Source organism: Salmo trutta, chromosome 29 (assembly GCF_901001165.1).
Source record: "Salmo trutta chromosome 29, fSalTru1.1, whole genome shotgun sequence".
NCBI classification, from domain to species: domain Eukaryota; kingdom Metazoa; phylum Chordata; class Actinopteri; order Salmoniformes; family Salmonidae; genus Salmo; species Salmo trutta.
In genome coordinates, this window is record NC_042985.1 from 30441192 (window position 1) to 30458166 (window position 16975).

Consider the following 16975-nt stretch of genomic DNA (forward strand, 5'->3'; position numbering starts at 1 on the left):
AAAACTTACTTTTAACTAACTAATTAATTACCATTTTTGGACGGAAAACTACTTCACTCATATTGTAATTATTAATTATAGGTCATATTGTATAGAAATTTGGAAACACTTTGAGCTTTAAAACGGCAAGGTTTTCTCTCTGCCTCATGGCAAAATAGGTTGAATTGCAGGATATTAGCTTTATAGCTGCAACAATAAAACATTTCTCTACTCCATGACAAAATGTGTAGAATTGCTGGAAATTAGCTTGACAACTGACATTTTTTCTCTCCAATGCCAAGTAGCGAGCCTTTAAAATGTTAATTCCCACGGCCCAAGACTTGGTTCGTCCGGCCATGGTAAATCTCTATGTATGCGATTTTTATTTAACTCTAGTTGTGTTCTGAATTTGCTAACACAAATGTGGTCCCCGGCCCCAATACCTTTGAGAACCAATGGTTTAGGATTCTGTTGGTCTGAGCCTTGATGCAACTGTACCACCTGCGGGATGTGAGTATGGAGAACAGTTCTCAGACACACCCTGGAATGTACGTCCTGGATGGCTGGGAGCTCACCCCCAGTGATGCGCTGGGCTGTCCGCACCTCCCTATGTAGGGCTTTCGGGTCGAGGACGGTGCAGTTGCCATACCAGACGGTGATGCAACCAGTCAGATCGCTCTTGAAGGTGCAGCTGTAAAAGTTCCTAAGGATCCGAGGGGGCATGTCAAATCGTTTCAGCCTCCTGAGGAAGAAGAGGCACTGCTGTGAATTATTCACAATTGCGCTGGTATGACAGGACCATGTTAAGTCCTCAGTGATGTGGACACAGAGTAACTTGAAGCTCTTGACCCTCTCGATGTGAATGAGGGTGTGCACCCTCCCCTGTTTCCTGTAGTCCAAGATCAGCTCGTTAGTCTTGCTGACGTTGAGGGAGAGGTTGTTGTCCTGGAAGTCTCTGACCTACTTCCTGTCTTCGCCATTGGTGATCAGGCCTACCACCGCTGTGTTGTCAGCAAACTTGGAGTTGGAGTCGTGCGTGGTCACAGTCGTGGGTGAACTGGGAGTACAGGAGGGGGCTAAGCACACACGGAGTGGGTCCGTGAGGAGCCCCCTTGTTGAGGGTCAGTGTGGCGGAGGTGTTGTTGCCTACTCTTACCACCTGGGGTCAACCATCAGGAAGTCCAGGATCCAGAAACAGAGGGAGGTGTTCAGTCCCAGGGTCCCGAGCTTGATGATGAACTTGGAGGGCACTATGGTGGGAGAGGGCAGTGTGGAGTGCAATTGATATTGCGTCATCTATGTATCTGTTGGGGTGGTATGCAAATTGGAGCGTGTCTAGGGTGTCTGGGATGATGGAGTTCATGTGTGCCATGACCAACCTTTCGAAGCACTTAATTATTACAGATGTGAGTGCTACAAGACGGCAGTCAAATTGGCAGGATGCCTTAGAGTTTTTAGGAACAGGAATGATGGTAGTCAGCTTGAAACATGGGGATTACCGACTGGGACAAGGAGAGGTTGAAAATGTCCTTGAAGAAGCCTGCCAGCTGCACATGCCCCGAGGACACACCCCGGAATACCGTCTGGCCCTGCGGCCTTACGAGTGTTGACCCACTTAAAAAACGTTACTCATGTCAGCCTCAGAGAGAGATCACCCAGTCCTCCGGCTCCTCAGCGGGGGCCCTCATGCTGGGCTCTGTGTTGTTTTAGTCGAAGCACGCATAAAAAACATTGAGATTGTCTGGTAGAGAGGCATCGTTAGGCAGATCATGGCTAAGGCATCCTTTGTAGTCCATAATTTACTGTAGCCCTTGCCACATGCGTCAGAGCCGGTATAATAGGATGCTACCCTGTTCAGATCTTGCCTTTTTGCTTGTTCGATAGCTCTGCAGAGATCGTAGCGGGACTTCTTGTATGCAATCGTGTCCTCAGCCATTGCCTCGTGGTTGGCTGCTATAGCTCTGTGAGCAGTAGCTGTCCTTTAGCTTAGCACGCACCTCTGTGTTAATTTAGGGATTTTGTTTGGGGAAGCAGCAAACCTTCACTGTGGAGACGTCAGTGATGCATTTCCTGATGAACATATTCCAGTCAGCGCTAGCAAAGCAGTCCTGTAGAATAGCTTCTGCTCTGGTAGACCATTTTTCTATGGAGCTCATCATGGGTCTTCCTGTTTGAGCTTTTGTTTGTAAACAGGAAGCAGGAGTGGCATGGAATTAAAATCATCGGCAAGAAGAAAAGCAGCATCCGGGTGCATGGTTTCCTGCTTGTTTATAGCCTCGTACAGTTCATCAAGTGCCAGCTTGTTGTTGTTCTCCTGATGTGGAATATATACAGCAGTCACAATAACAGATGAAAAGTATCTCAGGAGGTAAAAAGGTCAGCATTTGACCATCAGGTATTTCAAGATGTGAACAATAGGACGAAACTCCATTCCACTGTGCAAGAGTCTGCACACAATTTGCTGTTGATGAAGAAACATACCCTCCCCCTCTGGATTTCCCTGAATCCGATGTCCTGTCCGCTCGGTGAACAGAGGATATTGCAATTACGAGAGTCCCGTTGATCCCGAATCTGCGAGAGGTCATCCATCTTATTATCAAGTGGACTGTACATTGGCCAAAAGAATGGAGGGAAGTGGTGGCTGGTTTTTTTTCCTTTCGCCTTTGTCTCACCAGGACACCCGCTCTCCTGCCTCGTTTTTTCCGGCGTTTCTTCTTGGGTAGCCCAAAGATTTGGTTGGAGGTACACAAAGAGCCCAGGGCAGATGAGTCGAACTCGAAGTTGAACCCAGAACTGAGTTTAGTAACAGCCGGTCTGATGTTCAAAAGTATTTATCGATCATATGTAATGATAGCGGATACGTTTAGTGCAAAAAAAGTAGATAAACGCCAAAATAATAGCTAAGTTGGGTTGGCGCACGCAAGACGGCAGCCATACAATACAGTACACCGTCATATTCATATCTTCCAAAGTCATTTACTTTTCTAAGCCCTATTATCCACTTCAGAGTGGATCACCTGACAGCCCTAACAAACACATCAGGCCCTCAAAGATAAAGCAGCATCTGTTCTGTGGTGTGATGTAGTATGTTTGTGGTGGGGGGAGGGCTCAATGCTGTACTGCATTGACTCATTACCTGAACGACTTCTCCTGGTCCAGATTGCTGAGAGAGTTGGCTTTAGGAATGGACGCACCTGGTTTGGTGGGCAGATCTGCTGACTGTGGGAGCAAGATTGAAATGCAAATAAAATTCCTGGAAAAGTAAACCTTTACGGACATCACTTGGACCAACCAAATATAATTAGGAGAGGTCTGGGTCAGGTAATCCTGTGAGCATTACCAGTGCTTGACTTGGACTGAAATAGGTTCCAGTACTCATTTTGAGTGCCGGTACTGTTTGTATTTAGGTGCAGAAGCTCCACAATACATTTGAGCTAATATTCTAGAAGAGGAACAGGAGCTCAAGCAGTCAAGCAGCTCAAGCAGGAGCTCCTGCCCAAGTCAAGCACTGAGCATTACACACGTGCACAAGAGTGAGGTGTTTTCCAGATGCTTACCCTGAGCCCGAAGGCGTCCACTGCCTCCTTGGCTCGGTCCACAGACACAGAGCGCTTGTTTTCAAACATCTTGACCCTGGACAACACCGACTGGGCCCTTATGGCCGGGTCGTCCTCCGGCTCCACTCTGGGGGGAGGGGGAAGGAGATTGGGGGCTGTAGTGAGCAGCACCTCCCCAGGTGAGGGACGGAGAGCCTCTGGTTGTGGTTTGGGTGCGGGCACGGGGGCGTCAAAGTTCATGATGGGTTCATACTGTTGGGGCGGGGGCTTGTAGCCTCGGTGCTGAGGTGGTGCCTGGTTGTAGGCAGGCCCAGGTCCTGGCCGCTGGGCAGGCTCCCCCTGGTAGTACTGTTTAGGGGGCTCTGGAGAGCGTGTTGCAGGGGGATACGGGTGAGGCTCCTGGTCGTAACGTAGAGGAGCGTAGCCCCCTGGGCCGGATGGAGGAGACTCATCGTAGCGGATGGGTCCTGGTCCTGCAGGCTTTCCGTAGCGAGGTCGTCCGTTGTAGCCCAGTGGGGCCTCATCGTAGCGCGGCTGAGGAGGGCTGTAGTCTCGCTCGGGTCCGTCTTCGTAGGACAGCCGGGGGTCGTAGCCAGGCCCAGGGGCTTGCTGTTGCTGGTGGGGTGGTGGGCCAGAGGTCTGCTGGTTGTAGGGAGGCCACTGGTCATCGTAGTGAGGCACGCTTTTCTCGTGGTGCAGTTGAGAGTCGAAGTTACGATACTTTGGTTCCAGGTAGCCACCCCCGTCGTAGCGGTTAGGCGGGTGATCGTAATCTCTGTATGGGTGTTGGTCCTGGTACGGAGGCTGGGACTCGTAGGTCATGGGCGGCCCCGTCGCCGGAGACGGCTTTACACCACCATGGTTCACTCTGACTGGCTCCTCCAGGTAGGGATCCTTCTTGTACATCTGAGGAAATAAACAATGGAAGAAACATACGGTGAGTAATGGGACTAGAACAACTAGTAGCACACATCCAATAAATAAATGTGTATATAAATATAAGAATCAAGTAAGAGAAGACAACGTAGAATATTAAAACAGAAGATTAATAATGGCTGAAGAAGGAAGCAGAGAGGAAGCAGGGAGACCTGAAATAGAGACACTCAGAGGTAGGGGTTAAAGGTCAGGTCAAACAGAATGCAGGTCTGAATGTCAGATCACAGCAGCCAATACGCTCAATATATATACACAACATACCACTTTAGTTTAAACTGCAACCCAAAAACAAAACTAACAAAGTTGATACAAAACAAAATAAAAAATATATCTTGATAACATTACAAGCCAAATGAAATTACCGTAATAAGATATCTGGAACTTTACAAGCAAATGTTTATCATACAATGTAAACCATTTTAAAAACCATGGCATTTGAAAAGTAGTCATTGAACAACATCACTTTTCTGAGTTCAGAAAGTCATTATTTACTTTAACTTCATGGGATGTTTAAAATCCATAAAACGTATACTCCACAGTTGGAGCAGAATGGCTACATTTCAAATTCAGGGAATAAAACATCAATAAAATATCCAAAATACTGATTGATGACTTTAAGAGAATGTCGCCAAATAAATCTATATAATTAAATGGTCCATTCAGTCTGCATCAACCAATATACCACCACTATCTGTTCTATTGCTACGTTTAAACAGAAAAGAGAAACCAACTGAAACATGTTGTAGCCATGCAAAGAGGGTAAGCAACAGTGAGAGCCTCAGGTTCTTCGCTGCTCTTCTCTATATAGGTACCACACAAATGCAGCAATCAGTCTATATTCTCCTCCAAGAAGCCCACTGTTGTTTACGAGTGCTTAGATACACACAGTCGCTCTCTCACTCTCTCTCAGAAGCACACAGTGGACAGCGGGCAGGCATGCAAGAGTGAAAGGAAAGCGTGACGGGCAGTACACAGGCAGGCAGCGACAGGCCACAGCGGACCGACAGTGGGGTCAGCCAGGCCAGGCCACGTCCAGACGATGGGTACCTGTGGTTCTGAACTGGGCGGTCCGGATTGTAGGGGTTCGGGTTCTAGCGTTGGGGCCGGGGCCAGGGGCTGAGCTAGATCAGGGGTGGGCATCCTAAGCCAGTCAGCCTCGGGGCCGGGGCCTGGGCTGGGTTCGCTCTGGGGAGCAGCGATAGGGCCAAGGCTTAAACCATGGCTCAAACCAGCTACACCATTTACAGTGTTGTCGACAGCAGGGGGCGCTGCCTCTGTCTCAGCCAGTAACACAGGCTGCTCAGGCTGCTGGGGGAGGATAGGCATGGTGGCCGGAACAGCCTCTGCTTTCTCATTCTGTGAAGTGGTTCAGAAACGTTTAATACACGGTGCTACTGCACGAGGGAGATACACCCTCACTAATGTTAATGTTACAGCGTAACAGCCTGCTCTGTACCTCCTCCACCGACCGACTCAGTAACTCACCATCCTCGGACCAAATTCAACTGATGGCTTTAGATGATCAATCTGCCACGTAAGAATTCGCAACAGGACAAAGTTTCTGTTGTTAATGTAGTCTGATTGGATTTTAATTCTAGATTACAGTACAATGTTTTGCTTTTGTTTTTTTCTCTTTTACACATCAGAAGACAAACTTTTCGTGGATATCATAACGGCCGAATCGACCCAGATAAATACATTTACAGCAATACGTGGTTAACACTGACATTTCCAACATGCACATAATACTTTCTGGTATCACGGTATCAGTCCGAATCACAAGTGAAACAACTAGGAAGAGCACATAGGTGGGTACCGATACAGACACTTGACAGACACAAAACTTCTCGTCAGTGAGAACATCGACATCAACAGTCACACTAACACAGGTTGTGAATACTGATTATAACAGTCACACTAACACAGGTGGTGAATACTGATTATAACAGTCACACTAACACAAGTCGTGAATACTGATAACAGTCACACTAACACAGGTCGTGAATACTGATATAACAGTCACACTAACACAGGTCGTGAACACTGATTATAACAGTCACACTAACACAGGTGGTGAACACTGATTATAACAGTCACACTAACACAGGTCGTGAATACTGATAACAGTCACACTAACACAGGTTGTGAATACCGATTATAACAGTCACACTAACACAGGTGGTGAACACTGATTATAACAGTCACACTAACACAGGTCGTGAATACTGATAACAGTCACACTAACACAGGTTGTGAATATTGATTATAACAGTCACACCAACACAGGTTGTGAATACCGATTATAACAGTCACACTAACACAGGTTGTGAATACCGATTATAACAGTCACACTAACACAGGTGGTGAACACCGATTATAACAGTCACACTAACACAGGTTGTGAATACCGATTATAACAGTCACACTAACACAGGTTGTGAATACCGATTATAACAGTCACACTAACACAGGTTGTGAATACCGATTATAACAGTCACACTAACACTGGTTGTGAATACCGATTATAACAGTCACACTAACACAGGTTGTGAATACCGATTATAACAGTCACACTAACACAGGTTGTGAATACCGATTATAACAGTCACACTAACACAGGTGGTGAACACTGATTATAACAGTCACACTAACACAGGTTGTGAATACCGATTATAACAGTCACACTAACACAGGTTGTGAATACTGATTATAACAGTCACACTAACACAGGTTGTGAATACCGATTATAACAGTCACACTAACACAGGTCGTGAATACCGATTATAACAGTCACACTAACACAGGTCGTGAATACCAATTATAACAGTCACACTAACACATGTCGTGAATACTGATTATAACAGTCAAGCTTATTCTTGCTTTTTTCAATTTTTTTCTTCAAAAATAAAAAAAACACACACACAAACAACGATAGTGAATAAATACTTAAGTGGACACAAATTTTCTTTCCATCTTTTTTGTTTGTTTTGTGTTAGTAGATAATACTGTTTTAAAACACTGCTTCAATAGCGGCGCCAGAACACCCTCCTCACGCACACCACGGATTCGAGACAACAGGGCAGATGCACGGCTCTCATAAACGGTACCTGCTGGGCCGCTGGTGCCTTGAATCCGGCTGGGTTGATCCGGTTCAGGGGGTCGGGCTGCACTGTGTGCTGGTACCCGCCGTACCCCAGGGGCTCCTGGATTACTGGCGGGTCCTCTCGGACAGGCTCCGAGGAGCGGGTGATGGCGGGCTCAGTGGGCAGGCCCACCTCGTCGTTCAGCGTCTCGTCTAGTTCCTGGTCGGTGTAGGCCCCACCCTCTGTGTCCGTGTCCTCGTAGTCGGAGGTGTGGCGGCTGTCCGTGCTGTACATGGAGTACTCACTGCCCGGAGCCGACAGGTACGACAGACGGTCATCATGCAGATCCAGGTCATCATCTGGAGCACCGTCCGCCTGGGGAGACACAACAGGAGGACAGCAGGGGAGAGAGGGAGGGGGAGGGACAGGGGGAAGGGAGATAAAGAGCAGAAGCAGCAACATTACAGTGAGGAGAAATGAATGGCAAAGAAAAACGTATTAATGCACAAAATACATTGTATATTAAAAATGTCTGACATTTATTTTAAATACCTAATTTTCATTAAAATGAAATGTATTGGTAAGCGTTTGATGATATTAGTCTCGGCGCTGAGTGTCCTACCTTTCCCTCTGAAACCCACACCAGCTGGTTCTGCTGCTGTTGAATGGTCTCCTTCAGGGCACCATACCACCCGTCATTCATATTATTCATGTTAATGGTGGCTTGGGAAGGATAGAGACAAGAGAAGGAGCAGAGACAAAGCACCTCTCAAATGAATACAGAGAACCAATAACACAATTCTCATAATCACTGAAAAACTGTTCTCATAACCTCATGAAAAACCACTAGGATTAACACATCAGAGCCCGGTTTCCCGATAGCAATGGAACTTTGAAAACACCACGCAGAGAGAATGGTTGCTTATCGTGCCGTTGGAGCGTGTGTCCAAACTGATAGGATCAAAAGAAAGGAAACACTGCTCTAGAATCAGCTTGCTCCATTAAAATCTTACCTTAACATTCAAATTATTTCACAATAATGATGGCGGATTTGCTCCTAGAGAGATATTTGTTTGGTATACTCTACAGACAGTAGCCTACAAGTAGCAAAATAGAACTCAATTGACTAAACATGAAATGTATTTCAATATGATTTAAATAGGCCTATAGACTACTGTTTATATTTTAATGCAGTCATCTCCATGTTCATTGGAATCATCTTTTTATATGTCGCTCATTTGGATCAATTGCAAAGACATTGGCAACGTTGTATTTGTAGTCAACGTTGTTCTGAAGTTATCGGTGGTCACAGAAAGACATATAAGCCATGTGATTCTGTGTTTAGCGAAGATCTTCTTTGTAGAAAGTGACGTGGGAGGGCAAAAAAGCAACGCACTTAGCTGTTCTATGAGTGGTCTGTGGCAGGCGTTAGATTACGAGCGTTTTCAAGTGCAACGTTAATAACGATGGTTTTGGGAAACAGCTAGGAGATTTAACGATGCTCCTACAAAAGGACAAACTTAACCTTAAGATGCTTATGGGAAACCAAGCTCTGAACAAGTAAGTCACTGATATGTCAAACTATCATTGATTCAGATGTTGATGATTCATTATTATTCTACATGAGGGGAAAAGCTTATTTCTAGGATCACTGCTTGTATCATCCCAAAGCTGTTCGCCTTGTCTTGGCTCAGCACCGGTTGTTGCTACTGTTGTAACTATGAGTGGTCATAGTTACAACAACACTCAAGGTCTATAGCGCTGCCTGGCAGCTGTCAATCTGTTTGACCTTACACAAATACCACAGGTGACACTTCTCTCTGTTGTTCTCGCTCTCTCTAGGCTTGTTCTAAAAATACCAGGCAGTGCTTCACCTACAGACTCATGTGGAATAAGGGAGTAACTCAACGTGGATGGGAAAGGAGAGGCTGGATGTGTGTAAAAAAATGAATTGACGCCTCCCATTTCATACGGGGCAGGGCCGTGCAGGGAATGGGTAAAGACGGCTGGGGTCCTGTGGGAGGTTAGCTCAGAGCCCTGAGCAGCCCTGCCTGCGTGAGGAGGGAACACAGAACAGCACCCCGCTAAGACACTGACTGTAACACCGGCTGATAGTCCGCACCAGGGGCGCAACTTACACTGGGGACATGTCCCCCCCACATTCTGAAATTGCATTTTTTTTGTCCGCCCCAGTTTTAGCATTGGAATGCGATACAAAACGAGCCAACGGTGTGCTTTAGGACCATGCGGACGCCTCCGAATGGTCGGGTAGGCTGTTTGGAGTGTTTATCCAACTGGAGTTGCGCCCCTGGTCCGCACTACAGTACAGCATGCAGCCCTAGCCTCTCTCACTCCTGATAACTCCATCTCCCTCTGAGATACATTTTTCCCCCTACCTCCCACTCACTATTTCTCTCTTCCCCTCCCTCCCATAGAAACTCACTGGTGAAGAGGTGGTGGTTGTTCTTCCTCAGTTTGAGGGCTCTCTCGTAGAGTTTCCTGGCTGACTTCCTGGACTCGGGGCACAGCCTGGTTCTCATGGTCTTGACGCCCTGCTTGCTGTCCGGGTTGAGGAACACCACGATGGGGTACCACTGGGCGTAGTTCAGACGGTCCACTGCGTTGGGGGTGATGTCCAGCACAGCATGACGGTCCTAAGGACACCCCCCCCCAAAAAAAAATATGAATATTTGATCTAAACACTAACACTAAAAGGTTTGCTCAGATTGCTGTTTTAGACTATATTTTTCATATATTGGTCAAATAAAAACCTTAATTCAATGAACACCAGAGAGCAGAAGTGAGTCATGGATGAGTCTATCTATGCGTGTGTGTGTGTGTGCGTGCGCGTGTGTGTGTGTGTGCTGCATGTGCTTTAAGAGGGGATCTGTCTGTGAGGTTTTCTGTCAGTTTGCATGCGTGTGCATAAGTAGTCTCGCTCACCCGGTCAATGATCTGTTTAATGGTGTGGAGGCGAATGATCCCGGAGCTGCGCTGGTCTTTTCCTGCGTCTTTGGGCTCACTCTCTGCAGAGGGGGAGAAGGGACAGTGTTACGGTGTCATATTACTGCAGAGCTCCCTATACATCTCAGCTCATTACCTTCACCCTAATGCATGCAATATGCCTTAAGCACATTTCAAAACATAAAATAGAGGTAGTGTCATTATGAATGTGCGCGTGCAACTATAGACATCACAGTATAGTATAATCCGCAATGCAGGAAATGTGTTACATGTGTGAAAAGCATTGAAGTGGGATAATGCACATTCAAGAAGATAGGGAGTCATTTCAAATAGATTCATGATTCAAATTTTAAATGGATATAAACGTCAGGGGAGTTAAGCGGGAATGTTCTAAAAAGGTGAATTGTTTAAACATCGCTAGCCTGGCCTTATCTGTCTATCTGCCACCATAATGACCCTTTGAGAGGCCAGCTGACCTGGGTGCAGTTTCACTACTCAGATCTCAACACTATTATCACAGGATCTTTCACCACTCAACCCTGCATTCTAAATCAGCATTCTAGATGGCAGGGTGCTAACATCACTAGCCCTTACAATTTCAGTCATAAACACACCAATGGCATAAGGCATCTTCTCCAATCTAATGTAAAAGTTGACATTTTAAATACACAGACATTAAGGGCTTGGGAATTAAGAATGAAGACTAGTACGGTTATGTATGCAGCTTATTTTCTATAGCATATTGACTGTGCCACGGGTACATGCTCCATAACTAGCTACATTGTCATTCCACAATCTCCCTACAGGCTGAATCAGGCCATACATGACCAACTACAGAAAACACATCTACAGTACAGAGGGTAGGCTACCACCTAGCTAACTAGCATCAATTAGCACTGATACAAAAAAGTTGATGCACTTCATGACATACTTTCCACTCCTTCATGTTGCTGTGTTTCTGAAAAGAAAATACAAGGTTTACAGAGATATAGGTTATGCAAAATATGTCCAGGGCTGGAATTATTTTTCATGTGGATTTTGGAGTAGTGCACTTAGGAAAATTGAAATTCAATACTGTTTAGGGTGTTAGAATGAACACTAAATGCTAAAGATGCTAGCTATTCCCTCAAGTGGACCTGGAGTAGGCAGATGAGGGCGCCCTCTAGTCTCTAACACAGAGCTGCTCTAAGTACTGTGTTACTCCAGCTGTGTGTGTGTGTGTGTGTGTGTGTGTGTGTGTGTGTGTGTGTGTGTGTGTGTGTGTGACACGGCTGAGACAGACAGTGAGATGGCTACTAATGGCTAGCTAAAGGCTACTCACTGGCTAGCTCAAACAGGTCAGGCTCCTCTCTGGCCAGCTTCTCTCTTGCCACATCTGCGATGGACCCAAAGATCACCACAGGCCTCAGGAACCCAGCTGGATAACAGAAGACACAAAACAACACCATATTTGACAGTATCAACGCCTCTCAAGGCCGAATTTGTAGGCAAACACATGGCTGCATTCCAATTTCCACACTAGCATACCTTTAAGAATGAAGCAATGTACTGGGAAAGCATTCTCAGTGGTAAGCTAGTTTATGTATTGTGATGTATCCATGGACCCTGCTCTGGAGAAAACCTACCCTCTCTCAGCACCACCCTCTCATAGGCAGGGAACTTGGTCTGGACCGGCTGGGCAGACAGGTCCTCTCTGCTCTTCCTCAGGTTCCTCTTGGAGGTCCGCAGACCACGGAACCTCCAGAAGTCAGCCCTGTCGCCCCCTGGCGTTTTGGGGAGGGTGTACTGCACACTGGACAACTGCTCTGCCCTGTGGGAGGGGGATTGGAGAGGTGTCAGGCAACAGGCAATGGATTCAACGATTGGATTTCAATGGAAACTGCCAACATGTCCTCAGTTTATTTTTAATTAGTGCAGTTATCCAATGTGTCATTTACAGCCCTGTTACCACTATTCTATTGAAATACTTCTATACCTTAATAGAACCTAGAATTCAGTAAACATTTGACTGAAGAGGACACAGGCATGGCCAGGGACACAACGTGGCAGAGTAGCCCCGGTGCATGGCGTATAATGGTTACGTTAATGTATGCTTGTGATAAATATCTGTGTCACGCTGGTATGTTGGGAGCACTGTGAGGTTCCCCTGTCTGCCCCATGGTGTGGAATCTCTCTCGCTCTAAACATAGCCAGGGGCTGTAGGTCAGGCCAGGCCTAGACTCCAACAGGGACTCTGTCAGTCTGCTGTTTCATTATGAATAGATAGTCCTGTGAGGGTAGGAGACTCATAGTGCAAATGCCTTCTCACTAGAACAGTTGTCACCCGTGTAACTGAGACTAGGGGTGATGTTAATGTGGCCTACTTTACACAGCCTAGTTCATCACCTTATGTTAGGGTTGTTGTTTACCATCTCTACACCGACAGGAAGGCTGCTGGTGTCTTATTTGACTAATGCTGTCGACCCCCCCAGTCGACCCCCCCACTCTAGCTACCTTACCCTCTCCACCCAGAGTAGGCTCTGCTGAACTCTACTCTAACTGCTCTTGTTGAGGATGATGTCTCTCTACTGTATTCTACCTGTTCTTGTTGGGGATGACGTCTCTTTACTGTATTCTACGTGTTCTTGTTGGGGATGACGTCTCTCTACTGTATTCTACCTGTTCTTGTTGGGGATGACGTCTCTTTACTGTATTCTACCTGTTCTTGTTGGGGATGACGTCTCTCTACTGTATTCTACCTGTTCTTGTTGGGGATGACGTCTCTCTACTGTATTCTACCTGTTCTTGTTGGGGATGACGTCTCTTTACTGTATTCTACCTGTTCTTGTTGGGGATGATGTCTCTCTACTGTATTCTACGTGTTCTTGTTGGGGATGACGTCTCTCTACTGTATTCTACCTGTTCTTGTTGGGGATGATGTCTCTCTACTGTATTCTACCTGTTCTTGTTGGGGATGATGTCTCTCTACTGTATTCTACGTGTTCTTGTTGGGGATGACGTCTCTCTACTGTATTCTACGTGTTCTTGTTGGGGATGACGTCTCTCTACTGTATTCTACCTGTTCTTGTTGGGGATGACGTCTCTCTACTGTATTCTACCTGTTCTTGTTGGGGATGATGTCTCTCTACTGTATTCTACCTGTTCTTGTTGGGGATGACGTCTCTCTACTGTATTCTACGTGTTCTTGTTGGGGATGACGTCTCTCTACTGTATTCTACCTGTTCTTGTTGGGGATGACGTCTCTCTACTGTATTCTACCTGTTCTTGTTGGGGATGACGTCTCTCTACTGTATTCTACCTGTTCTTGTTGGGGATGATGTCTCTCTACTGTATTCTACCTGTTCTTGTTGGGGATGATGTCTCTCCTGTATTCTACCGGTTCTTGTTGGGGATGACGTCTCTACTGTATTCTACCTGTTCTTGTTGGGGATGATGCATCTCTAGTGTATTCTACCTGTTCTTGTTGGGGATGATGCCTCTCTCCACCTCCTGGTGGTTCTTGCCAATGCGTATGGCGAGCCAGGAGCCCAGCTTGCCGTTGTAGAGGGTGTCCACTACACGGAACACCTCTCCCTTGTTGAAGCTCAGGCCGTACGGAGACTCCTTCTCATACTCAAAGTGGGTCCGGATGTAGAACGAGTCGCCCACATCTGACTCCACTATCCGACGGTAAACTGGAATTGAGGGAAAATGGTAGAATAACAAATTAAGTAGGGAGAAATGTTCAGGTATACAATTGAAAGCTTGTGTAAAGTTCACATGTAACCAGGTTAACTTAAAATGTGTGTTTCTGTGCAAACTCAAACCTATACACTCTCAGACCCTGTCAAGATCGCAACGTTAATTTATCTGACATCGGTTTTCCCCATGTTACTCACCATCCTTCTTCTTCTGGGCCAGAATGGTGACCTCTTCACCCCTGGGAAGGTCTAGGAGGAACAGCACAGCCTCCTCTCGGATGATGTTAGCAAAGTCTACGTTGTTTACCTACAGAGAGGAGGGAGAGAGAAGAACAGAGACTTTCAGTTCTCCAGGGTCCAGGCCAGTCTGCTTCCCCACCTCAACGCCCTGCGGTCCCCAGCACAATATCACGTTTATTTACCCTGCTGCAGAGCCAGCGTTTGAACCAGGAACACATGGGGTTGAATCATAGAGAATAACCTTTATCCTCCTCAGAAAGGAGACTTCAAGTCTTTATCTCAACTAGTCACACTGTGAAGGCCAGGAAACGCTCACAGGCTCACTGCCCAGGGGTGGAAAACAACATCCTGGGTTGTGTCTGAAACGGAACCCTATAATCTATAGTGCACTACTTTTCCCTACATAGTGAAGAGGTCAAACGCAGTGCACTATATAGTGAAAAGGGTGCCATTTGGGACACAATCCTGGAAGCCTACTCATAGGGAATAGCACAGAGCCTAGAGATGTGTTTGTACAGCAGGGAAGGAGGCTAGCAAAGAGGAGGAGTTAGTCCTCCCCACATACCACCTTGACCCATACTGTGGTGTGGGAGGAACACAAAGCACGATGTGTTTTGTTAAAATGTGTGGCTAGTGATAAACATGATTAAATGAATCCAACTCTGATATCAGAGGGGACTTCCATCCACAATACTTCAGACAGGGCCTAAGAACAACAACAACCTCTATTGTGTGGTTCAGAGTAAACAAAGGAAAGACAGAGAAGAGAAGAGCCAGGCGTTGACCTCAGACCGATTCACCGCAATTACCATTTTCTATCTCACATCACTATGACCAGTGACCACACAGTAGAGGTTATTGTTGATCCACCGGCTAGTGGATCACATAGTTTCACAAAGTGTTTCCAACTAAGCGTGGGCAGCGATGAGAACGTTACCAGAACTACAGCAGATGTTCTCCAGACAGTACAGAACATACCCTTCAACACTATCTACTGTGGAAAAGAACAAACCACTTATCCTGCGCACTTTCAAAAGAGAACATTTTACAATGGCCTTGTTGACAAAAATGTGACAATCATAAAGTGATGAAACATACCCAACAGCTAATAATAATAAAACGTGTAAAGCAGGTACTACTGTATGAGATGGACTTCTTACCCTGAGAATCTGGTCTCCTTCCTCCAGACCTTCCTTGGCAGCTGGGCTGTCCTCCAGGACTCCGGCTACAAAGATGCCCACGTCGTTCCCTCCGGCCAGCCTCAGGCCGACACTCTCCCCCTTCTTAAACTTCACCAGCTTCATACTCGGCCTGCATGGGGAGTGGGCATCATACACAGATGTTTAGATACTACTGTTCTACAGTTCTACAGGGAGCTATTACATTTCAGCAAATAACATGGTACTGACATAAATGGTAATAATAAAATGGCTTTAACAGGAGGACTGAGGATTACCTGAGGATGCTGTCATCATGACCAGCGCTGGGCACTGGGGCGTCAGAGGGGCTGACTGGAAGGTCCACATCAGGCTGGCCAGGCTGGGCATACACTGGCTTTGGTTCTACAGGACCAACACACACACTTCTGTCACATACTGATAGTATGATCACACACACATGTAAACACACTAACCTGGTAGAGGAATGTGAATGTAGAGATGACTATCTGAGTTAGCGTTAAATAGCTACGGGATAGGAATGGGTCAACATTACGTAACACTAGAGCAGGGCTCGAGAAACTCAGTGTTTTCCTGGAACACAAGCTCATGAAAACATGTCCTCTTTCAGGGCCCTAAGCAAGATTTGGTTTGAAGGTCCCCCCGACCTCACGGGCAAAATACACTATACATACAAAAGTATATGTGGACACCCCTTCAAATTAGTGGATTTGGCTATTTCAGCCACAGCCGTTGCTGACAGGTGTTTAAATTCGAGCACACCACCATGCAATCTCCATAGACAAACATTGCCAGTAGAATGGCTTTACTGAGGAACTCCGTGATTTTCAACGTGGCACCGTCACAGGATGCCACCTTTAAGTGCTGTTATTGTGAAGTGGAAACATCTAGGAGCAACAACAGCTCAGCCACGAAGTGGTAGGCCCCAAAAGCTCACAAAACGTGACCGCCGAGTGCTGAAGCACGTAAAAAACATCTGTCCTCGGTTGCAACACGCACTACTGAGTTCCAAACTGCCTCTAGAAGCAACGTCAGCACAAGAACGGTTTGTCGGGAGCTTCATGAAATGGGTTTCCATGGCCGAGCAGCCGCACACAAGCCTAAGATCACCATGCGCAATGCCAAGCGTCCGCTTGAGTGGTGAAGAGCTCGCCGCTATTGGACTCTGGAGCAGTGGAAACACGTTCTTTGGAGTGATGAAGCACACATCTGGCAGTCCGATGGACGAATCGCTACCTGCCCCAAAGCACAGTGCCAACTAAGGTTTGGTGGAGGAGGAATAATGGTCTGGGGCTGTTTTCATGGTTCCTGGTAGGTCCCATAGTTCCAGTGAAGGGAAATCTTAACACTACAGCATA

The 16975-nt window shown here is 46.5% G+C and overlaps 1 protein-coding gene across 3 annotated transcripts in view; it reads right to left on the reverse strand.

Moving 5' to 3' along the window:
• LOC115167354 (tight junction protein ZO-1) overlaps window positions 1-16975 on the reverse strand; it is a 171294-nt gene that overhangs the window by 13516 nt on the left and 140803 nt on the right. For all 3 annotated transcript variants that reach the window (XM_029721707.1, XM_029721708.1, XM_029721709.1), the window contains 14 exons: window positions 15896-16001; window positions 15600-15750; window positions 14398-14506; window positions 13974-14193; window positions 12145-12329; window positions 11841-11936; window positions 11451-11477; window positions 10499-10581; window positions 9999-10209; window positions 8178-8278; window positions 7580-7930; window positions 5520-5828; window positions 3537-4442; window positions 3116-3198 (listed from right to left, as the gene is read on the reverse strand). In XM_029721707.1, the coding sequence (XP_029577567.1) occupies window positions 3116-3198; window positions 3537-4442; window positions 5520-5828; window positions 7580-7930; window positions 8178-8278; window positions 9999-10209; window positions 10499-10581; window positions 11451-11477; window positions 11841-11936; window positions 12145-12329; window positions 13974-14193; window positions 14398-14506; window positions 15600-15750; window positions 15896-16001 (2938 nt within the window). The remainder of the gene's footprint in view (window positions 1-3115; window positions 3199-3536; window positions 4443-5519; window positions 5829-7579; window positions 7931-8177; window positions 8279-9998; window positions 10210-10498; window positions 10582-11450; window positions 11478-11840; window positions 11937-12144; window positions 12330-13973; window positions 14194-14397; window positions 14507-15599; window positions 15751-15895; window positions 16002-16975) is intronic.